The 24,839-nt window shown below is 35.8% G+C and overlaps 1 protein-coding gene and 1 long non-coding RNA gene across 3 annotated transcripts; both read left to right on the top strand.

Moving 5' to 3' along the window:
- The first annotated feature begins 1,470 nt into the window (after positions 1-1,470).
- Positions 1,471-2,888, top strand: LOC146725541 (uncharacterized). The gene is made up of 2 exons (XR_014928680.1): positions 1,471-1,939; positions 2,810-2,888. It is a non-coding gene; the product is annotated as an uncharacterized LOC146725541 (long non-coding RNA).
- Positions 2,889-7,991: 5,103 nt separating this feature from the next.
- Positions 7,992-24,526, top strand: LOC146725540 (uncharacterized). 2 transcript variants are annotated; one of them, XM_085496321.1, is made up of 5 exons: positions 7,992-8,116; positions 8,402-8,584; positions 13,358-13,478; positions 21,459-21,580; positions 22,907-24,526. In XM_085496321.1, the coding sequence occupies exons 1-5, from the start codon at positions 8,093-8,095 to the stop codon at positions 23,483-23,485; spliced, it is 1,029 nt and encodes a 342-aa protein (XP_085352447.1). In that variant the 5' UTR covers positions 7,992-8,092; the 3' UTR covers positions 23,486-24,526. The 2 variants fall into 2 exon arrangements, with proteins under 2 accessions (XP_085352447.1, XP_085352446.1); XM_085496320.1 differs by having other exon boundaries at positions 7,992-8,120.
- The last annotated feature ends 313 nt before the right edge of the window (positions 24,527-24,839 follow it).

Below are 24,839 nucleotides of genomic sequence, written 5' to 3'. Positions count from 1 at the left end.
GCTGAAAAGTAGTGGCAAGCTACTGAAAAGCAGTGGCAAAGTGCTCAAAAGTGTGGCAAAGTACTGAAAAGTTGTGGCAAAGTGGTGGCAAAGCACTGAAAAGTGTGGCAAAGTACTGAAAAGTAGTGGCAATGTACTGAAAAGTAGTGGCAAAGTGCTGAAAAGTAGTGGCAAAGTACAGAAAAGTTGTGGCAAAGTGCTGAAAAGTAGTGGCAAAGTACTGAAAAGTAGTGGCAAAGTGCTGAAAAGTGTGGCATAGTACTGACAAGTTGTAGCAAAGTCGTGGCAAAGTACTGAAAAGTTGTGGCAAAGTGCTGAAAAGTAGTGGCAAAGTGAAGAAAAGTGTGGCAAAGTACTGAAAAGTTGTGGTAAAGTGCTGAAAAGTAGTGGCAAACTACTGAAAAGCAGTGGTAAAGTGCTGAAAAGTGTGGCAAAGTAATGAAAAGTTGTGGCAAAGTAGTTGCAAAGCACTGAAAAGTGTGGCAAAGTGCTGAAAAGTAGTGGCAAAGTACTGAAAAGTAGTGGCAAAGTGCTGAAAAGTGTGGCATAGTACTGACAAGTTGTAGCAAAGTCGTGGCAAAGTACTGAAAAGTATGGCAAAGTACTGAAAAGTTGTGGCAAAGTGCTGAAAAGTAGTGGCAAAGTACTGAAAAATGTGGCAAAGTACTGAAAAGTTGTGGCAAAGTGCTGAAAAGTGTGGCAAAGTACTGAAAAATTGTTGCAAAGTAGTGGCAAAGCACTGGAATGTGTGGCAAAGTACTGAAAAGTTGTGGCAAAGTCGTGGCAAAGTAATGAAAAGTGTGGCAAAGTACTAAAAAGTTGTGGCAAAGTGCTGAAAAGTGTGGCAAAGTACTGAAAAGTTGTTGCAAAGTAGTGGCGTAGTTTCAAACATCGTCATTCTTTGTCCACTCGCCAGAGAACATCGATTGGCCAGAAACTACCCCCAGATTTCGAAGAGAAGGTTATTTTATTTCACCGATTCGTTATCAGACTCAGAGAACAACACCAATATCCTTTGTCTGATATTTACAACATGGATGAGACCCCGCTCCGTTTTGATATGCCGGGAAACAAAACTCTTGAACACACAGGCGTAAAGACCGTGCACATCAAAACAACTGGAAATGAAAAAAAAGGTTTCACTGTGGTGCTCACAGCTGCTGCCGATGGGACAAAGTTGAAGCCAGTTATCATTTTTAAGGGAAAACGTGACCAGAGCCATTTATCAACAAATGCAGTTCAAGTCAGGGTACACCAGAAAGGCTATATCGACGAACCAGGTAAATACTATTTTATCGTTTTTACCTCCATGATTTGATTTATGGTGTCGTCTGCCTTTGGGCCAGTCAGGGAAATATTTTAATCAAGACGGTTTCAATGTTCACATTTCTATAAACGCACGAAATATATAAAAGGGGTGCCATGAAACCAGTACATGAATATTCATTATTGTTAACAATTTTGCAACGTCATACATAAAGGTTCAACGCGCATGTGTGTAATGCTTTTCACGATCACATGTTTGCTTTCTTTTGATAGTTTCGTTATTTTTATTTTGTTTACATGTAGGATGTTTAGATTATATCAGGCGAACGTTTCCTCACCGGGAAGACGACAGCAGAAGGTTATTGGTTTGGGATTCCTGCACAGTTCACCTCACGGACAATGTGAAGGCTGCACTCCGGGAGCGGAATATCGATGTGGCTGTAATTCCCGGAGGTCTTACGTCCATTCTACAGCCTCTCGATATCGGCATAAATCAGTTAGTCAGCCAAAGCCTCATTAACATAATTTATACAGTATTCTAATTCGAAATTCCAGACCAGTACATTTGTATCACTCTGTTCCCGGCAAATTTCCGCTGTGACTTGTGGTCATATTGAAACCGCGATTTAAGCAAAACCGGCCAACGCAGCTTCCTGATTTTGCTACACGACAGGTTAGTATCTCATCCTTGCCGAATATGTAATTTTTTAGAGTGGTTTCAATGAAATATTTTCGTAAATTAGAAAATAGAAACCGCTGTGGTGAAATACGCTCACGATTTCGCCCCAACTTTAAAAGTGACACCTACCATAACGCAAGAATTTTGATTTATAACAAATATATGGGGACTAAGCAAAGGGTATAGGCAATTATTCCCTGAAGTTTCAAGTTTTCAAAATTTCTGTAGAATATTTGGCGATTTTCTGAAAACGAGCAATTTCTCCCACTATACCGCGTTGGCGCCATTATATAAATTAGGTCAATTGAGGTCAACTTTAGTCAGGTCAATGTGGGGCCTGGGACGGTGCGGTTAACTTACGTGTTAAGTTTGTTTTTTAGGTGTTGTATATATTCATAAGTACACTTTCTATAGCAACTAGTGATTTTATGTAATAAAAATTGACATGCCCCAAAGTAGCAAGCCGTTCTAGTTCAGGTATACATATATGGGGAGGGGCTTCAATATTTATACCTTAGTAACTACAAAATGAATTTCCATATTTTTACAAATAAGTACAAATATTAAAATTCCAGTTGATAAAAAATACAAAGTTTGTTATTTAACATCTCATCACCTCACATAAAATTGTTATACTCCCAATATTATATTAAAATGTACATACACATTACATAGAATAGTTAAAAGGGTGGTAATTACCACACAAATTCTACAGTATTGGATTTGAAGGAGATTATTGATAAATACCGTAAACTGGTTGCTATGGGCTACAATGATCCTTCCCAATTTCTGTTTTTTTCGTTTCAAATTGTGGAATGTGTGAACAAATTATTTATTCATATTTTTTTTTATTTTATCTTGCAGAATACCAAGTGTGCCACTACTGATGTTGTTTTGTTATATTATAAATTATTGAGGATTACAGAAGTTTATATTACACTCATCTTTTTTGTCTGGAGTTTATTTTTATATAGGGGTGTACTCAATGTATTCACTGGAGAAGTTGCAGAGAAATTAGTCCAGCAAGATTTATTGTCTTGTCGGGAAATAGGCAAACAGGATTTTCTTGCACATGTCAGAGTTCGTATCATGTTTCAGCCAAGTACTGGAGCTCCAGTTCGTAAACGCCATTTGAAAACCTTTTCCGGTAAAGTAAAACAAATAGTCAAGTCAAAAAAAGGAGATAATGACCATAGAATGGTCACTGCCTGCTTAAAAAAACAGATAGCACATTCAAAAAAAACAGGCGAACCAGTAAAGACACTTGAACAGTTTGTTACTTTTCCCAGGGCAATTTCATTATCTGATGGGTTGCCATATAAAAGTCAAAAGAGCAATACAACAAAAATTCTTAAGACCAGATACAGTGATATTATGAAAGAGAGTTTACCCCCTGAATGGAGAGCAAAGTTTATGATATATGATGGAATGTTTCTAATCAATAAGGCCCCTCTTGCTTCACATCGAACCTTTGCCCATTATTTTTTGTTCGGAGATGGATTGTTCCCCATTACAATAGGTTTTGTTTTGAAGTCCATTTAATATTTGACGATCCTCAGCGTTTGGGTGTCAGTCCTAAGGACATTGAAAGACAAAGACGGGACAAAAATGTTAATACAGACGTGGAAATTGATTTAATTCAGAGAGAAACCCCAGTGCCCACTAATTGGAGAAAGTTTATTGGTTGCCGTCCCAATAAACGAAAATTAGTGAATTTCCTATCTGAGGAGTGTCTGAAATTGGTGGCCCCATTATTACAAGGCGACCAACGTTTTATAACAGCTGGTGGGTTTGATGGAAATAAAAGGGACAGTTCTATGTGTGTTGATGCTACAGGTATTACAAATGAATGGATTGCTCAAATAATCACGAGGAAGCAGGTAGTCTGTGTATTTTACATGCATTGAGTTCACAGTATAATCAAGGAGTGATATTTTCACCTGATACAGACACGTATCACGTGTTACTGCCCTTATTGTATAAACACTCACAAAAAGAGATATATGTTCAAGCCCTAAATCTTGATCCTGACTTGCAGCACACACGACTTGACATGATTGGTAAAATCATGCAAACATTATTCATATGCACAGGATGTGATTTTGTATCATTCTTTGCTGGGTTAGGGAAAGGATCATTTTACAATACATTTTACCAGTATTGTGAATTCATTACAGGTGTGTCCACACATCCAGGTACATTGTCTGATACGTGCCAGGATAAATTAAAAGATGGCCTACTTGCATTTGTTAGACTTGTTGGTAGTGTTTATTTTAAGAAGCATTTAACAGCTTTTGAGGAAAACACACCAGCACAACTGTATCGGAAATTAGAGGATAGCAGCTGTAATGCACTTGCAAATCATCAGAAATGGCTTAACGAAATAAGGGAACGTATGTGGCTGCGAATCCAGTACGAAGATGAGCTCAGTCCATCGTTTGATGCGCTTGAGCTACACTGGAAAAGATCTTGCTGGGTTTCTCAGCTATGGGCACAAGCTGACCAAACTGTTGTTTTCCAGATTTGCACTTGCATGGATACAAGGTTGGCACTGATGGTAATCTTTGTATTGTGTGGGACAGTGATGAAAACATTAAAAAAATTTTCAATACTGTTGCTCTACTTACAAAGGGGTGCCGGTGTAAGAAAGCACCAACCTGTACCAATCGATGTTGTAAGTGCTACAAAATCCATGGATTTTGTGGACCAGCTTGTTTGTGTCTTGGGTGTAACAATCCACATAATACAGGAGCTTGTAATGGTTCCAAGAAACATGGAATTTGTCCAAAAGCAATGGAAACTGATTCTCCACCAGTGATCACGGCTAATATGCGAAATTCAGACCAAGAACTTGCGGAAACACTTTTAATGGAGGAATTATTGGAAATGGAAAAAACAGAATTGAAGAAATTGATACCTTAGAAGATGACCCCGATTTGACAGAATTAGTAGAGCAACACGTATGGATTGAAGAACAGGATGATCAAGATATCGACCCTGATGATGATGATGATGATGGTGACATAGCAAAACTAATGAGAATGGTTCATGCTCATTAACTTTTGCTTTGCTTTGAGATTTTGACCATTTTAACATTAGCATTTTTTATGCAAAACACAATTTTAAGTCAAAGCGCTGCAACTTTGATCTTTTTGGACCAGTTTAACCATTCTCTACTCGCTCTCAATTTGTGTTTAAATTGCTTGCCATTTTAGTATACCATTGCTTATACGTGTATATTTAATGGTACACGTTGCTAAGTTATGTTTGAATACTTAATTCGGTAATTTAGTGAAATCATTAATTCGTTTGTAACAAACATATGCTTAGGCATGCAAGAAGATGAAATTCTTTTTTATAATTTATTCAATTTCATAATGTCCAACATGCAATAAAACATCAATCAAGCACGCCTGTTATATTACGGATCACGTGATCACATTTATGCGCGAATGTGTTATTGTATGCCGGCTTATTTCATATCATAAAAATGAATTTCAGATATTTGATTTTATTTTAAACTAGCCTTGCTATTGAAAGTATACATGTTTTTTTATATTTCAAGCTGAGAAACGTTGAACTTTTTGGCTGTATTTTTCTATATTGTTTTTGCAGAATGTATGATGGAAAGTTCTGTTTTATGGCATCCACACACACACGCACAGTAGGTATCTGCTGTGCGGGGGGGGGGGGGGGGGGTGTTTACTTCTTTGTTATTCCTGCATTTTTCTTTATATTTATTACCCGATGAACAGTATTTAAATATAAAATTACCATAACACTAATAAATTAGTGTAAACAAAATTATTTCGTTTAAGATCCATAAAATAATCCATGTAATAATGTGTTTGTCTTAGAAATAATGCTAGTACACCTTCCAGCATTTTCAATAGCCGTTCTATGTGAGGTCATGACCTAATTCCGTGAAGTAGTGGCCCTTGCGTTCATCGACAATGACTTCGTGACGGTTAATTTTGACACGTTGCATAACGCAAGGATTTAAAAATATAGTAAGTACTTATTTCGGTGCATTACATAGTATGTTACCTTCCTGCAAAGTGTCTTTTTCTCATGTTGATTATTTTTTGAGTAAATCAGCCAGAAGTCTGCCGTGAAATAATATTACTGACGATTGTTCGTTTTGACGTCTCTTATTTCAGAAAATAAACATCAGATTGGCAATAAAATTAGAATTTGGTACATTTCTAAACATACTCCTTGTGTGTGAATGTTTTTTATTTGAGATCACAGTATTTTAAACCTGAATTTTAACGCTGAAAATACATGTCCCCGTGGAAGTAATATCGCCCATTCAAATGTCAACGGTAGCGTCAATGTTGATTAAAGATATGGGAATGAGGCTATGGCTGGCTAACTGAAATAAGCCAATAAAAGAAACCATGCATGATCTATGGGACCTATGGATGAAAGAAGGGGAAGCTGAATTTACCCCAGCTGGCAAAAGAAAGTGTCCATCGAGAGAAATGGTGGTTCAGTGGGTGTCCAAGGCTTGGGAAAAATTATCTGAAACCACTATTCAGCGATCATTTCTGAAGCCTGGGATATCAAACAATCTCGATGGCACGGAAGATGACTTGCTGCAGTTTAGCAGCTCTTATTGGCCGCTTAAGCTATTTTGATATTACGTTGCGGCCATAGAGCTGCAGATCGCGTCCATTGAGAACCGCACAGTTCGCCGCCCCGGGATCCCGGGGCGCACGCTATTTTTGATGTTATCGAACGATTTCAATGAAATTTAAAACGAATAAAAGTTATCCTTGCAAACACAAACATCTTAGGTATCTACTGACCGAAAATGAAGGACTATTTCTTCTTGAAAAGTATATATTTCTGTGTATAATTAGACCGAACGTAATTTAATCGATTGAACGACGGATTTCAAGATGACCTCTGTCATGTGACCTGGTCACATGACAATGACGAAACATGCGCAGTTGACATTTTAACTGAAAATTGAGAATGGCAGGTTCTTGCATTCAATGTGGAGATGAGTTCCAGAAGAAAGTTAAAGGGTATCGCAGGCAATCCATTGCATCTAGACTTAAAACCTCGGAAACTGTTGACAATGCATTAGTGAATGTTCTAAAGCTGAAACCCATTACCCCGTTGGCTTGTTGTCTCTTTCCGCATAATATTGAGGAGCATTGGTGGTAAAATATACATCATACTTTTGCCATACCCTGTTGGTAATATGGTCAATGTGTGTATATTATTTAAAATACAAATAGTACCTTCTACTTGTTGAGCTTTTAGGTCAAATTTAAAAATATCTTTCAGATTCTGGTCAAAAGACTCAACAATTTTGTCCTTTGTGAATTCCATGCTGTCTGCTGTCTGCTCCTGTCACTTGTAACACTCTTTGGCAAGTTACAAGATTATTTTTAGATTTTTCACAATATATAAATAAAACTGCTAGAAAAAAATATTTTTAATAATACATGTACTTTATTTGATTTTTTCAAAAAAAGATGAGTCACTTAATGGTGAAATGAAATTAAAATTATAAAAAGCCGTCTGCCGATGTTTCGTCACATGAAGCGCTGTCCCAGACAGGCGCCGATGGCCGTCTGCTGTAGTCACGTGATTACACTCGTCACTAAAAGAGCCAAGTCACGTGATAGAGGTCGGCTTCAAAATGGCGGCGTTCAATCGGAGGTTTCACTTCGGCACAGTTTTAACGTAAAATAGTCTCATTTACACGGGCAAATTTGCTTAAAGCTTGCTGTAATCAGTAACAGATATATTTGTGAGAACATATTTGTCTATTTTTTCCTGCAAGTCGAGGTAATTTTATTACAATCACAATTTTAATGATACATAACTGGCATATTTAAAAATCTGTGCATTTCTTTAGGGAAGGGAACTGCAGCTCTCTGGTCGCCCCGCAACGTATATCACGACCAAGAGAGCTGCATAAACTGCAGCAAGGAAGATGACCTTCTTTTTGACGACCTCCAGTCCGAGGACGACGACGATGACTACGCTACTGAAGCTATTGCGGAAGAAATTGCGAATATATTCGATGACAGTGACGACGAAGACTGAATACCGAGACAATACCCAAACCAAACGGCCCTTTTCAGGGCCACACACATCCTCCAAAAAGAGATATTCCGTATAATAAACATGCATGTCTGTGTCCGTGATCGAGTGGGTGAATGGGTGTTTTTTTTCCTTTTTATTGCAATTCCGTTCGATGGTATTGCATCGACGGTCTTACTCGGAATTTAGACAACTTTTACCGCTGATAATATGACCACGCCCATTTGAGATTTTCCAAAAGTACGTAATAGAAGCCGCACCCCAAACTTGCAGCTCTCACTCCACTGCTTAATTTGCATAATTGTAATAGAAGCCGCGGCTTGTAATAGGACTTTAACGGTAGTCTGACTCATTGCTATGTATTAGTCTGACTCATTGTGTTTACTTACTCAGAACAGAGACACAAGACCACAGTTAGCTGCAGGAGCAAAACGCAAACCTGACCAGAGAATTCAGGATAAAAGCAGAGAAAGAAAAGTGCCAAAGAAAGATGAAAAAGGGAAAACTGAAGGACAGCCCAAAAAAACGCCAGTGGCAGCACAAAGTGAAAAAACACCAAGTGAAAAATCTGATAGGGTAAGAAATACATGTATTTCAATTGTAGTGATAAATATATACATATTACTATTTTGCATTAATTATTCAAATCAGAATTTATGATGATTAACATATTCATATATTCAAAATATTTTATTTTCACTAGTTTATTTTTTGCTATTTTTAAAGGAAGATTCAGTGAAAATAAAATCAAGAGAATATACATTTTAATCTATATTTTACATAAAAAATTGGTGAAAATTCACTAAATATATAAAACACAATGAATATGCACAATAACAAATGTATGGTTTCCATTCAAAAACCTTCACTAAATTTAAATTTGATTTTATTAGTCCCCGTTCGAACGCAGTTTTGACCTCCGTGCTTCCGTTCGTGCGGACCTGCATCTTAGAAATGCCTGGACCAATCACAATCAAACTTCACACATACATCATACATGATATTATACATATGCACATCAATTTGTTTCACTATCTGATTCAAGGTGGCCGAATGGCGACCATTTTTGTTCTAAAAATCATCAAAATCAAGCATTTCTCGGCTGTTTACAGATGGATTTTGTTCAAACTTGGTATATACGTTGGACATTATAGGACCTTGATGCACATCATTTTGTTTTCAGATAAGATTCAAAATGGCCGACTGGTGGCCATTTTGTTTTAATAAATGTGGTTCTAGTGCCATATCTCTGACTTGCTGTGACTGATTATGTTCAAATTTTAAATATTCATTATACATCATGTCATAGATATACAGATATATTGGTTTGACAATCCTATTAAAAATGGTCGTCTGTGCGTGCATCCGTACTGATTCATATTTCAGAATCTTTTGGACCAATTTTGTTCATTCTTTGCATGTGCCTAGTACTTTATGTGGGACATATGCACATGCAGTGGTTTAGCGATTCAATTCAAAATGGTCGACTGGCAGCCATCTTGTTTTTAGCTCCGCTGTCGAGCGAAGCTTATCATATGAGTGATTGTGATATTTTGTAAAAAGTGATATTTTCAACTTCTTGTTAAAAACCGCAAGTCCAATTGCGTTGATATTACATATATAGGTACTACATGTGGACCTTTCTCAGATTTGTTCATTTTGTAATGATATCTTTAATTCTCTAATTTTGGTGAATATTTTTGTCATTTTTGGTAAAAAGTGATATTTTCGACTTCTTGTTGAAAACCGTAAGTCCAATTGCTTTGATATTACATATATAGGTACTACATGTGGTTCTAACTCAGATTTGTTCATTTCATGATGATATCTTCAGTTCTCTAAGTTTGATGAATATTTTTGTCATTTTTGGTAAAAAGTGATATTTTCTAATGATATCTTCTGTTCTTTAATTGAAATCTCAGAGGCTGCTTGTTTTAATTAATGCTGTTCCAGAGCAATATCTCTCAATACTCATTTGACGATCAGATACAAATGTCAATCATTTAAATGTTAAACAATCATCATAATCATATTCCTGACATGTTTATATTCCAGCTATATTACTATAAACAAAACTATATATCTTAAATTCGATAATTAACGGGGACTGTGCCATGCATGGCTTGTTTAAATGGTGTCTCTCCATCATCTCTGTTCAAAATACCATGATTACATCGGTCAGTAGAGCGGTGAACGCGATGACGAGAGAGATTTGAATACTATTTTTATGAGCAAAAACAAGTCTTGTGGAGCTGTTCCTCACAAGATATCAGCGGCCGTTAACGTCTAAGACCTGTTTCTGTATGTGTATGTGTTGTCATATTGGAGTTATATTTATTTACGTATGAGCGATGTAACTATGTTGTCATATTGGAGTTCTATTTATTTATGTATGAGCGATGTAACTATGTTGTCATATTGGAGTTCTATTTATTTACGTATGAGTGATCTAACTATGTTGTCATATTGGAGTTATATTTATTTACGTATGAGCGATGTAACTATGTTGTCATATTGGAGTTCTATTTATTTACGTATGAGTGATCTAACTATGTTGTCATATTGGAGTTATATTTATTTACGTATGAGTGATGTAACTATGTTGTCATATTGGAGTTCTATTTATTTACGTATGAGCGATGTAACTATGTTGTCATATTGGAGTTCTATTTATTTACGTATGAGCGATGTAACTATGTTGTCGTATTGGAGTTCTATTTATTTACGTATGAGTGATCTAACGATGTTGTCATATTGGAGTTATATTTATTTACGTATGAGTGATGTAACTATGTTGTCATATTGGAGTTCTATTTATTTACGTATGAGTGATGTAACTATGTTGTCATATTGGAGTTCTATTTATTTACGTATGAGCGATGTAACTATGTTGTCATATTGGAGTTATATTTATTTACGTATGAGCGATGTAACTATGTTGTCATATTGGAGTTCTATTTATTTACGTATGAGTGATCTAACTATATTGTCATATTGGAGTTATATTTATTTACGTATGAGCGATGTAACTATGTTGTCATATTGAAGTTCTATTTATTTACGTATGAGTGATCTAACTATGTTGTCATATTGGAGTTATATTTATTTACGTATGAACGATGTAACTATGTTGTCATATTGGAGTTATATTTATTTACGTATGAGTGATGTAACTATGTTGTCATATTGGAGTTCTATTTATTTACGTATGAGTGATGTAACTATGTTGTCATATTGGAGTTCTATTTATTTACGTATGAGCGATGTAACTATGTTGTCATATTGGAGTTATATTTATTTACGTATGAGCGATGTAACTATGTTGTCATATTGGAGTTCTATTTATTTACGTATGAGTGATCTAACTATATTGTCATATTGGAGTTATATTTATTTACGTATGAGCGATGTAACTATGTTGTCATATTGAAGTTCTATTTATTTACGTATGAGTGATCTAACTATGTTGTCATATTGGAGTTATATTTATTTACGTATGAACGATGTAACTATGTTGTCATATTGGAGTTCTATTTATTTACGTATGAGAGATCTAACTATGTTGTCATATTGGAGTTATATTTATTTACGTATGAGTGATCTAACTATGTTGTCATATTGGAGTTATATTTATTTACGTATGAGTGATGTAACTATGTTGTCATATTGGAGTTCTATTTATTTACGTATGAGCGATGTAACTATGTTGTCATATTGGAGTTCTATTTATTTACGTATGAGCGATGTAACTATGTTGTCATATTGGAGTTCTATTTATTTACGTATGAGTGATCTAACTATGTTGTCATATTGGAGTTATATTTATTTACGTATGAGTGATCTAACTATGTTGTCATATTGGAGTTATATTTATTTACGTATGAGCGATGTAACTATGTTGTCATATTGGAGTTCTATTTATTTACGTATGAGCGATGTAACTATGTTGTCATATTGGAGTTCTATTTATTTACGTATGAGCGATGTAACTATGTTGTCATATTGGAGTTATATTTATTTACGTATGAGTGATCTAACTATGTTGTCATATTGGAGTTATATTTATTTACGTATGAGTGATCTAACTATGTTGTCATATTGGAGTTATATTTATTTACGTATGAGCGATGTAACTATGTTGTCATATTGGAGTTCTATTTATTTACGTATGAGTGATCTAACTATGTTGTCATATTGGAGTTATATTTATTTACGTATGAGTGATCTAACTATGTTGTCATATTGGAGTTCTATTTATTTACGTATGAGTGATGTAACTATGTTGTCATATTGGAGTTCTATTTATTTACGTATGAGTGATGTAACTATGTTGTCATATTGGAGTTCTTTTTATTTACGTATGAGTGATGTAACTATGTTGTCATATTGGAGTTATATTTATTTACGTATGAGCGATGTAACTATGTTGTCATATTGGAGTTATATTTATTTACGTATGAGTGATGTAACTATGTTGTCATATTGGAGTTCTATTTATTTACGTATGAGTGATGTAACTATGTTGTCATATTGGAGTTCTATTTATTTACGTATGAGCGATGTAACTATGTTGTCATATTGGAGTTCTATTTATTTACGTATGAGTGATCTAACTATGTTGTCATATTGGAGTTATATTTATTTACGTATGAGTGATCTAACTATGTTGTCATATTGGAGTTATATTTATTTACGTATGTGTGATCTAACAATGTTGTCATATTGGAGTTATATTTATTTACGTATGAGTGATCTAACTATGTTGTCATATTGGAGTTCTATTTATTTACGTATGAGCGATGTAACTATGTTGTCATATTGGAGTTCTATTTATTTACGTATGAGCGATGTAACTATGTTGTCATATTGGAGTTCTATTTATTTACGTATGAGCGATGTAACTATGTTGTCATATTGGAGTTCTATTTATTTACGTATGAGCGATGTAACTATGTTGTCATATTGGAGTTCTATTTATTTACGTATGAGTGATGTAACTATGTTGTCATATTGGAGTTCTATTTATTTACGTATGAGCGATGTAACTATGTTGTCATATTGGAGTTATATTTATTTATGTATGAGTGATGTAACTATGTTGTCATATTGGAGTTATATTTATTTACGTATGAGTGATGTAACTATGTTGTCATATTGGAGTTCTATTGTTTCCATTAATTATGGAGAAATGTGAAGGTGACAAAGTTTTGGAGAATCAGAAACAACTTAATTCTTAAATTAATTTTAATTCTGTAGTTGGTTGAAATTCTAGAAGCCAATAATTTATCAATTTATTAGGTGGTACAATTTATAGAGTTAGTTTTCAAGGTATTTATCCTTGTATTGCAGCTGTATTTCCTGCATCTTACATCTAACAAACACAGACGATTAAAAAGTCTTGCATGGAAAGAAAAGAAGTTACCTGAAAAAGACGAAGATGACAATAAGATAATTTCAGATGTTCCAATAGGTAAGTGATATGAATGTTTGGTAAACTACTTTGCAGTGATAAAATCCTCTTTCAGTGTGCATTTTTGACTCCCATGTGCGAAGCACAAAATGGGAGTCTTTGCAGTTAGTGTGTCTGTATGTGTGTGTGTGTGTGTATGTGTGTCCGACTGTTCCACTGCTATCTCAAGAACCATACATCGGTTTTTGATGAAACTTGGTGCATAGATGCTCTGGGTCAATGCGCAGATTTGATTAGGTTTTGGTAAAAATCCATGCTCGTTAATTACCTAATTTGCATGATAATTAGCTAATTTTTAGCTGTTCTATGACTGTTCCATTGATATCTAAAGAACCACTCATTGGATTTTGATGAAACTTGGTACATAGATGCTCTGAACTAATGCTAGGTTTTGATTAGGTTTTGGTTAAAATCCATGCTCGTTAATTACCTAATTTGCATGATAATTAGCTAATTTTTAGCTGTTCTATGACTGTTCCACTGATATCTAAAGAACCACTCATTGGATTTTGATGAAACTTGGTACATAGATGCTCTGAACATATGCGCAGATTTGATTAGTTTTTGGTAAAAATCCGTGCATATTAATTACCTAATTTGCATAATGATTAGTCAATTTTCAATGAAACTTGGTACATAGATGTACATAGATGTCATATGACACTGCACAGACCTGATAGTTTTTATGGTAATATCAGTACATGTAATTACCTAATTTGCATAATTAATTAATTTTCAGCTTTTGATATAAGTAGTGAGCATTACATTTCAATGAAACTTGGTACTTACATACTCAAGGACTATGCAGAGATTGATTGTTTCGGATGAATATTTGTGCATATTAATCACCTAATTTGCATAATTAGTTAATTGTCAGCTTTTCCACGGGTATCTCAAGTACTAATCATCGCATTTCAATGAAACTTGGTTCATAGATCCTTTAGGACTATGCAGAGACCTGATTAGTTTCAGGGTAAATAATTGTGCATATTAATTACCTAATTTGCATAATTAATTTTCAGCTTTTCTACTGATATCTAAAGTACTAATCATCACATTTCAATGAATCTAAAATTATGCAGAGACCCAATTAGTTTTTGGTAAATATTTGTGCATATTAATCACCTAAGTTGCATAATTAACCAATTTCCAACTTTCACACTGATATCTCAGGTACTACCATAAAAACCCTCAAATAAGAGCCACTTTGTAACACTTTCATTTCTGGGTGGTGCTTATTTGAGGTAACATGTTGACAACCCTGTAGCCAGTGGCTCTTTTCATTGTGAAATAGGGAAGGGGATAGGCAAACACACACACAACCAAAACAGACAAGTAATTATTAATGATGTATCATTGCAATTAATTTATTCTGTAAAAATACTGTTATGGGAATAACTAATGTCAAATAAATACGACGATTCGACGTTTCATGGACAATGTGTAGCAATGCCTGAAGTCACGTTTCACTGACAATGCGTAGCGATGCCTGAAGTCGGATTTTGTAGCACTCTCAGTGTCTGACCCAACACTCAAATCACTTGTACAATTGTTTACCAAGTTTGGTATGGCAAACTTTTTTCTTGAAAACTGGGAATAACCTACGTGGCTGTGGCTGGCGTGGTGGTTGATTTGGTGACAATATACCGTAAAAGCTCAATCAATTCGGCCACTCAAATAGTTCGGCCACCTATTTTTTTAGGGACATGGTTAATTTTAAAATGTATCCGTTTAGTTCGGCCATCTGTTCAGTCAGTCTATTGTTTGTATTCAATTAGTTCGCCCGGTGATGACACCGCCCAAAGGTATATTTTCACACATCTATCACGTAAATACAATGTACATGTATAAGCATTTACATCCATGGTATAAGCAATCGGGATATCCGCCAGATGTGCAGTCATGGTGTCAACCGTGGTTGTACAAAAGACGTGTGAAATCTCTAGTGCGTCCATGGTGAAATATACTCTGTTGATTGTCATTACAAATTACCCAGTACATCAGTTGTAAATAATCGCTAAGAAAATTCTCATCACGACGCCAAAAATATCGACAACGAACAAATATTTTAAGTCATTGCATCACTGACGAAACGAAGCTCCATGGTTTAGGGACAACAAAATTCAGGCCGACACTTGATTCTCGTCTTTGGAATTTCAAGCAAGTCATACAAAGTCGCAAATGTGTTACGTGAAAGCGTCATTATTATTGGACGTAGTTTTGTTTACACAGTCACGCAGCACGTCAAAATATCTTCTTTTTTTCGGTTGACCCAAATAAAATTATCTGCTGGATTGTTTCAGCACAGTCGTTTCAGTAATGTTCGAAACATTGTCCTCCAGAGTTGTTTGTTTAAAAGTCAAGTAGATTATTAATGTTAACGGGGTAACAAATTAATTAATGCCGACTTGCAAATTGTATCGTCTTCGGCATTTCCAGTAAGTCGATACAAAGTCGCCAATGTGTAGCGTGAAAGCGTCATTTTTATTGGACATGGTTTTGTTTACACAGTCACGCAGCACGTCAAAATATCTTCTTTTTTTTTGGTTGACCCAAATAAAATCACCGGCTGGATTGTTTCGACACAGTCGTCCCAGTTATGTTCTAAACTTCCTCTTGCAACGTTGTTCGTTTAAAAGTCGGGTGGATTTTTTGTTTTGTTTTAACTGTGGGTAAAAAAACATGACCGTGAAGTGAAGACTTCGCTCTCATAGAAGCGGTTTCAGTAGCGGTGCGTGGTTACGGTAAAGTGGCAGACGAGACGACGTGAGGTGTGAATCCTGGGCCTATCATTTCGACATTGTACGTCAGACCGAGTACTGACTGATGTACATCCTTTACGGTAATTTCAAAAGAATATGCGATAATGTTGTGGCTGGTCAGAGTATCATGCTATAAAAGTGGCGATTTCTCTGGGGAAAGACACTCACTTTTAGTTTTCCCACAAGCTATTAGTACTTATTTTGTCGCTCGCTAGCCATGTCTCGAATCGATTCATTTTTTACTAAGGCAACTGCCGAGGTCCCAGCTGTACCTGCTTCTATGTACCGGACAACACCTTTACTCCAATCCCGCAAAAGATATATTTATTCAGTTTTTCACGTTACCATGTTTGTTTACATTTACGGGGAGCGTGACATAAAACTGTCGTCTCCACGGCAACAAAACAGCAGGTGGCCTGGTTGCGTCAGATTTCTTGAACGCGCTCGTAGTTTGTTTTAAAATTGGGTCAAGTCTCAGACTAGTACTACACCTTTACTCTAATCTCGGGAAAACGATATATTTATTCAGTTACCGGTGATACACACTTCGAACCCAGTTTTAAAACGTTGAAAAATTATTCAAACAAATCGACCACTTCGGAAACATATTTTCTATATTTATTCAATCAATTGGCCCACCCCCAAAAATATTTATTTTTACATGGCCGAATTGATTGAGTTTTTACGGTAAAATAGTTTCGGATAGAATTGATCTGATCAGCAGCGACAGGAGAGGACATACTTGCAAAGGAAGCATGGAACGAATGATAAAAATGATGCCCAATCACTTGTATTTATGGCAAAAACAATAAATAAAAACACGTTTTTCTATAGATTTGTACAGCTTGGGTACTTGGGCATTGTTTTAATTGCGCTAGACGTCTGACAGTACAGCTTTGGTTTATATTTCCTGTTTCATAATCAAGCCAGCTTATAATGATATTCACGTACTTCACAGTCCACGCAAACAGGGTCAAACTATAGCCCCACCCCTATATAACCAAATACGAAACGATACCGAGAAAGTAACAATTACATGTATTAAAAATAATTCCCTGTGACCAATCGGAGAGACGAAATCATTCACGAAAGCCCAGGCCTGTTACAAGGCATTTTCTGATTGGTACAAGTTCAGATTATTTTCAATTCTCACAAATAGCTAATTTAAATATTTGGGTCAGGCGGGTCACGTAGACTTCACTTTGCTGTAAGACAAGTTGATCGCACAAGTTTGTGGAACTAAATCCATTCGACTTCAATTTTGATTATTTTCGGCAAGAGAGTCCTCTCCAAACTAATGCCAGTTATTTTGTTACTTCCCTGAACATTTTGTCTCGAATCATCCAAAAACGAACGTCTCAAATAAAATGCAAAAAATAACCCAAAATCACGATCAGCGAGAGTGGGCTGCGTAATCATTACATTCTCACAGTCGGAGCTACGTCACGATCCCTCAAACGTTGCCAGGACCGGATTAACACCTCTGTTTTCCCCCACGCTAACCAAATTCCCCCACGCTACATGTATGTAAATGTGTCGAAATGGGCGTAGTGCGAGTGGTTATTGCTAGTAGCACTAATCCGAAAAAGTACTAGATCTAGTGCTAAAATTGCACTAGATCTAGCGCTAAAATGGCACTAGATCTAGTGCTAAAATGTGCACAGTGCGAGTGGCATTGTTATCGCATTGTCAACGACGTCGAATAATAGGAGGGGCATCAACAACCACTTTCATATGCAAACTGCAAACAGTATAAAACATTGGCAATATGCGCGAGATGTCCATAATAATACTTTCTTTATATAATACCGGATTCTGCCGTAAATTCGCCCATCCGAAAAATCGCCCTGGGGATTTCACGGCTGATGGGCGCTTATTTGGGGTTCAAAATTTCAAAAAATAATTATCAAATATTTTGGGGGGACATTTTCATTGTATCCAATGACACAGACTTTCTACGCCGTCAGTTGGGCCACCCAAGACGAAAGAAACTATTGCAGAATTAACAATAATTAATAATTCTTGCTGAATTAAAAAGTAGACCACCTGATATGTCATTACAGTGTCGCCCAGTGTCATTCAAATACATTTGTTTTTATTTTATTGGTAACAAAAGTATATTTTAAACGACGTTTCTAATAAAAACGAACACAACTGCATTAAGCGATCCCGGCAAGCGATCACAGATGCTCAATCCGGACATTATTAGCCAGTAGTGATTATAATAACGCACAAAAAAATAAATTCGTTAATTTTTATGAAATTCAAATAAAATTCAACTTAGTTTCATCGTAAGCAAATGATTCCGATCGCATATAAACGCTCGATGCGGTAGGGTATCCGCCATGCGCTTCTCTTGCATGAGTTGAGCTAATAGGTCAAATCGCTAATTAACCAATCAAAATGCTGGATGATGCCAACGCGTTCAAATCACCATAGCTCATTTAAATATGTTAATGCTATTGAACGCAACGCGGAAGAGATTTGACGATGTTGTAGCACGCTTCTTTTGGCTTGGATTTTGATGGGAAAATGGCATGATTTTTTTTTTAAATAAAAAAATAGTTGTTTTCAAAGATGAACTTAGCATAAGAAGAAGAATTTAACATTGTTTACAGTGATAACAGCTCTTTGTCCAAACGGAGCTTACGCTAGTCAAAATAAACACGCTCTTGAATAAAAACTTAAATAAGTAGACTGATTTAGGCGTCAGGAACGATTGAAATGTCCGATAAATTACGACAAAATATTTTAAAAAATAAATTTAAAAACTGCCGAAAAATCGCCCTGGACGATTTCTTGGTCCAATTTTTTTAAGGCGACCATACACTGGGTTTGTTTAGCTGTGAGGGTTAAAATACGTATTTCACAACCGGAAATTCAACAGACGAACTTGTTACTTCACATGTTTTAATTATTAGCAACTGTAACAAGAATAAGAATTTCGAGAGTCTACAACAAAAAATCCTAAGGGCTTCTAAAAAATATTATTGCAGAGAAAGTGTCTGGACATATATAATATGATCACGTTAAAAAATTAAAAAATCGGCGAGGTTACATCATATTCCGTTAGTTCCTCCATGATACAATGTAACAACAGGATTGCGTGAAAATCGCAGTACACAACATCCACCGAGCTTTACAGGGACCCGGGACTTCCCCCACAATACCATTTCATACAGTATATCTATTCACAATTTGTAAAAATTGCGCAGTTCGACCTGCAGTTTCACTGTTTCAGCTAGTTTCCCGGCCGATCGCGTTGTTCCAAAGGTCTATTAGTATTACGACAAACGTGGACAATGACATTCTCAATTTTCCCACTGTAACACATTTCCAATGAATGAAAGATACAACAATTTTACGTAAATATTAATTTATTTTCAGAGAATTACGGGATGTCTTGACGTCGTTGACAACGCAATATCAATGCCACTCGCACTATGTACATTTTAGCACTAGATCTAGTGCCGTTTTTGCACTAGATCTAGTGCCATTTTAGCACTAGATCTAGTAGTTTTTCGGATTAGTGCTACTAGCACTAACCACTCGCACTATGTCCATTTCGACACATTTACATACCTCCACGCTAAGGAAAAAAATCTTTTGTTTTCTGCTGACTTCCTGTTCCGGTCCGTCTGTGAGAATGTATTTTCGATACCTCCGATTTTCCGATAAAGGCGTTCTAAAATCGTGACGTTCTTTACTTGGTTATAAAGACAACATTGACAATGAATATCTCAACGTGTCCTTCGGTGTTTCGGCAAAAAACATACTAGTAGTTACTACTGAATAGTTTGTGAATTGGTCGATTGTGTGTCAGAAATATAAAATGGACAAGTTGACAGTCACATTCACGCTCTCTCAGTGCATTTCTTTCGTCTATCATTCTTCCGTTCTCAATTACACAGGACATCAGGCAAGTTATGGAGATAATCTTTATTTGTCTCACACCTTCTGTGGGGCAATAAACAATGCAGGTGGAAGTGAGGCACGATAAGCTCGGTGTCTGCCTGATTGTAAACAACCGGGTGGCTGGCACTTATTTCTGGGTTCTTATTGACAAAACCACTCAACTCTTGGTGGCTCTTAATGGAGGGTCAAATGTAACAAATTTTCACTGAGTGGCTCTTAATTGAGGGTGTCGCTTATTTGCGGGTTTTTACGGTAATCATCACATATCAATGAATGTCTATACATGGATGCTGTAGGACAATAGACAGACCTGGATAATTGTGGGTTAAAATCTGTACATATTAATTACCCAATTTTCATAATTAACCAATTTTAAGCTTTCACACTGATATCTAAAGTACTAATTTCCATTTTAATGAAACTTAGTACAAAGATGCTCTAGGACAATGTACAAACCTAATTAGTTTGGGGTAAAACTCTGTTCATATTATTTCCCCAATTAGCATAATAATTCATAATTTTTTGGTTCTAATCACATTTCAATTAAACTTGGTACATAGAGTTTTTGTTACATTGCGCAGACCTCATTAGTTTTACAATCAAATCTGTTCATGTTAATTTTCTGATTTGCATAATTAGTTTTCAGCTAAGTAATTTCAAATTATATTTAATGTGTCTCCAATACTCTCAGCACATGGGAGTTCTTTCTAAGCTTTCTTTGATTGTTGTTGTAAATGTTGGCAACATGCTCTCAGTGCTGTGTTCTGAGATGAAAATTTGAGATCGCCAAATGCAGCAAACTGAACAAGATTTCTGAATAAAAACAATTCAGTATAACCTTCTGACCCTCTTGTAACAAGAGCATGTTTATATGCATTTTAACATCGATATCAATATGTGACTTTAGTGAACTCTAAACCTGAACTCCAATCGCTGTCATGGCATTTTTCGATCTACGTTTTTTTTTTTACCACAAGTATATGAAAACTTTGGGGATTTTTTGTTCAATGTCTGAAGAAAACAGATTAAAATTAACGGAGGTAACATGTACTTTGTGCTCTATGGCTCTGGATTGAAGGCATCCATTTGTGTAATTTGCCATGGAAATAACAAGAATTATTACATAGACTATTAGTTGATTTATCCTTGTTCAAAATTTGTATTCAAATTATACAACCATAGCATTAAATATATAAATGGAGTGTATGCACCATGGCAATTCAACCAATACCAAAAAGCGTATTTGTAACTATAAATATTGCAGTACATATGTGATAATATTTGATACCATTTTATGTTTCAGGTCAACAGTATTTAATGGAAGCATTTTGCTGTTCAGTATGTCGTGGTATGGGTGTGTTTCCTAGTGCTGACATCGCTCTGAATAAACACTGTAAAACAGAGGGTCACTACTGGGCTGTTCAGGTATGTATACTTACAGCAAGTCTCAGAAGTATTGGGGCAGCCAATTTGCAAACTAGCTAGCGAATTGGCTAACTGCTTGGGTTTTTGACTAAACAGTTGGCTTTCAAATCTCACTGGCGCCGACTCGTGGTCGCGTTCACTCTGGGCGAGCCTATATTGCATTAGGGGACATAGAATGCTTTTACGTACGTAGCCAGGTACATGTTTGGATTCCCCTGAATGATTTGCTTTGCGAGGAGTAATAATGTATAAGTAGTTTTCCTGGTAAGTCCGAGAATAGCCACAGTCAGCTAACGTACAAGTAATAATATGATAAGTGATTAATCCACCGATATTTACTATATATATGGGGGTAGCCATCTTGAAAACTGATTGAAACTAAATAAAGAGACAAGTTGAGAAACAGATTCCTACAAATCAGGGAGAAAACAAACTTGCACATCCAAACAATTAGTTGGGGTAACATTAAGCCAACCGCTAATAAAATTCGACATCACTTCATTACACGAAGAACACAGAACACTTCCCCTGGTATATTTGAAAGCGAAATCGCCATCCAACTGTAAGGCCGTCGCTGACGAGCTTCTAAAGTATGACGGCCGTCCCTACTAGGGTCCCTGCTGTTATATAGATTCACCCAAAGTGGGCGTGACTACAATACGGTGCCAGCGAGATTCGAAAGCCAACCGTTTAGTCAAAACCAAAGCAGTTAGCCAATTCGCTAGCGAGTTTGCAAATTTGCTGCCCCAATATTTCTGAGATTTGTTGTAATGACATGAATACAGGAGGACCAAATAGTTTTGTCAGTGTCTAAAACGTGTATACAATATTGTACTGGTTTTGAATATTTCAACATTGTTAGTCAAGTGTTTACCGAAAGTCAAGAAAATATTTTAAATTCTTGGGATTCATTGATGTTTCAATGGTGAATTATTTTATGCAAAATAAAGTGAATACCATATGTACCATGCGTAATATTAAATTTTACTTTTTACTATAATATAATAAACTCTGGGCAGCGCACGTCGATCTCATTATTCATGTACATTTTGACTGAAGTCTAATAACCACTTGTTTGTATTAGGTGTGACCATGGGCAATGACCTCCAGAGCTCGCGCACTGTGACATTAAAATTTGGGCCACCCAGCTTGACACAAATCAATGCAATGCAAATCAATTTGTACAAGTATGTCACAATCAGTCATTGACTGTGATTACATTACTTGTTCAAATTTAGTATGTCTGTATACTTGTTGGTTGCAAATATTACATTGGACAATTTTGATGATTGTTACTTCACAACTTACTTTTGTTTTGCTTCCCAGAGACGCAAGAAAAAAGAGGAAGAGAAAGCAAAAAAGGATGTTGACGACACCAAAAAGGAAGCTGAGAAGAGTGAAAGTGATAAGAAAGAGGAGACGACTGAAATGGAAACTGATGCCAAGGAAACTGAGAAGGAAGATAAAGAAGTGAAGGAGAAAGGAGATGCAGAAATGAAAGAATCACCAACTGAAGAAGAGAAAAAGATAGATGAGAAAGAAGCTGTTGGGAAGACAGAAAAAGATGGGGATAAAGAAGAGACGCTTGAGGGAGGGCTAGAGGAGGAACTGTTGTTAGGAGATGATGGAGAAGATGATGCTGACTTGTCAATTAAAGAGGAAGATGAGGTAATCTTGAAAAAAGAAGATGAATTAACAGCAGAAGAAGAAGACACAATTCTTGGTAAAGTAGATGAAGAGGAATCTAAGAAGGATGTTGAACCTGTGAAAGCAGAGGAAAAACCAGAGGAGGAACCCCAAGGTGGTACTGATGAAATCGCTGGTGAAGAAAGTCCTGCGGCTGAGGAAAAGAAAACTGGAACTAGGTCAGCTAGAAGGGGACGTGGAAGAGGACGAAAGAAGTAAAAACTTTTTGTCTTCATTCTTTTTAATACTTGATCATTTATACACCTCTTAACAAAGGCTGATAAATTCCCCCACTTTCTATTCTTACTTTTTGAACTGAGCTTTCCATATGTTCAGTTCAGATGAATACAGAAAGGAACCAGCTGCCAGTTTATTACAAGCGCCATTGAGAATACCATAGTGATAATTTTGTGTCTTAGTTAGTGCCATCTTTTTATTACTTTAATCTGATAAGTTCTTAAGTACATATTATTCCTGTTTGGAATATGAATTGATATCTTGTAAAATGTGTAATTGGGACTGCAAGTTTAATTAAAGCATAGTTGATTATTTTTAGAAATCATGCCCCATTTTCTTTATTAACCTTTTCACCACTAGTTCCCTATTTTTATCACAAATTCACAAAATAGGTCCTGTTTATAGTCGGCACTTTCTTCAGAAGATTAAGACAAAAATGCTAATATAAAACCATTTTTTTAAAGTAAAAACTGAAAATTTACTTAAACTTGGCTCTGAAATTAGGGTTCATTTCCAGAAATATTGAAGAATATAAAAAACAAGTGCAGATAATTTTTTGGCCAAGTAAGTCTTGTGGTGAAAAGGTCAAGTAATTAGCCAAGTGTTTTTTACATATTGGTTGTGCATTGTGGAATGTAGCATACCTGCAACGAAAATTTGATTTATTCCTGAGTCTGAACTTTCATAAAAATTACATGACATTTAATTTCACTGTGAGCATTCCTGAATATTCAGTATAAGATGCATTTTTAAATTAGACTGAGGTCTCAATTATGTATTTTATGCTCTACTCCCTCTATAGTCACATGTATTGGGTTTTTGATGTCTTTCTAATTCCAATGAAAACCAGTGATAAATTTAGATGTGCTTGATTAAAAAAATAAGTCCAGTGACTAGTTACCTGGATATAATTATTATGAAATCATTGATTTTCTGTTTCTCAATTGCGTATTTTCTGATTTGTATCGTATACCAACATGTATCTGGTTGTGTATGTATGAATTAAAATAGTTTCAGTAACAATTTGTTTTTTTTTGCTTTCATTTTACAAGGAGGGAATTATGTGTTACAGGGGCATCTCAATCCAAGCCTAATCTCACAAAAAATTTGCTTTTTGGATAAAAATTACAATGGATAACATAAACAATAGTGTCCCATGATTCATTGGTGCAATCCCTGGGTTTGGCAGGTTCCCCTTTAAACTGTTGTACATTTCGTACAGGGTTCGCCCCAGGGCATTAAAGAGTAAAGGTTTCAGACTGTTTAATTTTAGATAAACAATAGAAACAATTTAGCATAACAATGAATGCAGAAGAGGTAATTAATATGTACATGT

The sequence above is a fragment of the Saccoglossus kowalevskii genome, unplaced genomic scaffold (assembly GCF_978046115.1).
Source record: "Saccoglossus kowalevskii unplaced genomic scaffold, keSacKowa6.1 SCAFFOLD_138, whole genome shotgun sequence".
NCBI lineage: Eukaryota > Metazoa > Hemichordata > Enteropneusta > Harrimaniidae > Saccoglossus > Saccoglossus kowalevskii.
This window is presented reverse-complemented; position numbering and strand designations above follow the sequence as displayed.

Coding starts and splice junctions, on each gene's coding strand:
- LOC146725540 (XM_085496321.1), top strand. CDS start 8,093: ATGCATGTCTGTGTCCGTGATCGA. Junction 8,585..13,357: donor CAAGTGAAAAATCTGATAGG/GTAAGAAATACA, acceptor CTTGTATTGCAG/CTGTATTTCCTGCATCTTAC. Junction 13,479..21,458: donor AATTTCAGATGTTCCAATAG/GTAAGTGATATG, acceptor TTTATGTTTCAG/GTCAACAGTATTTAATGGAA.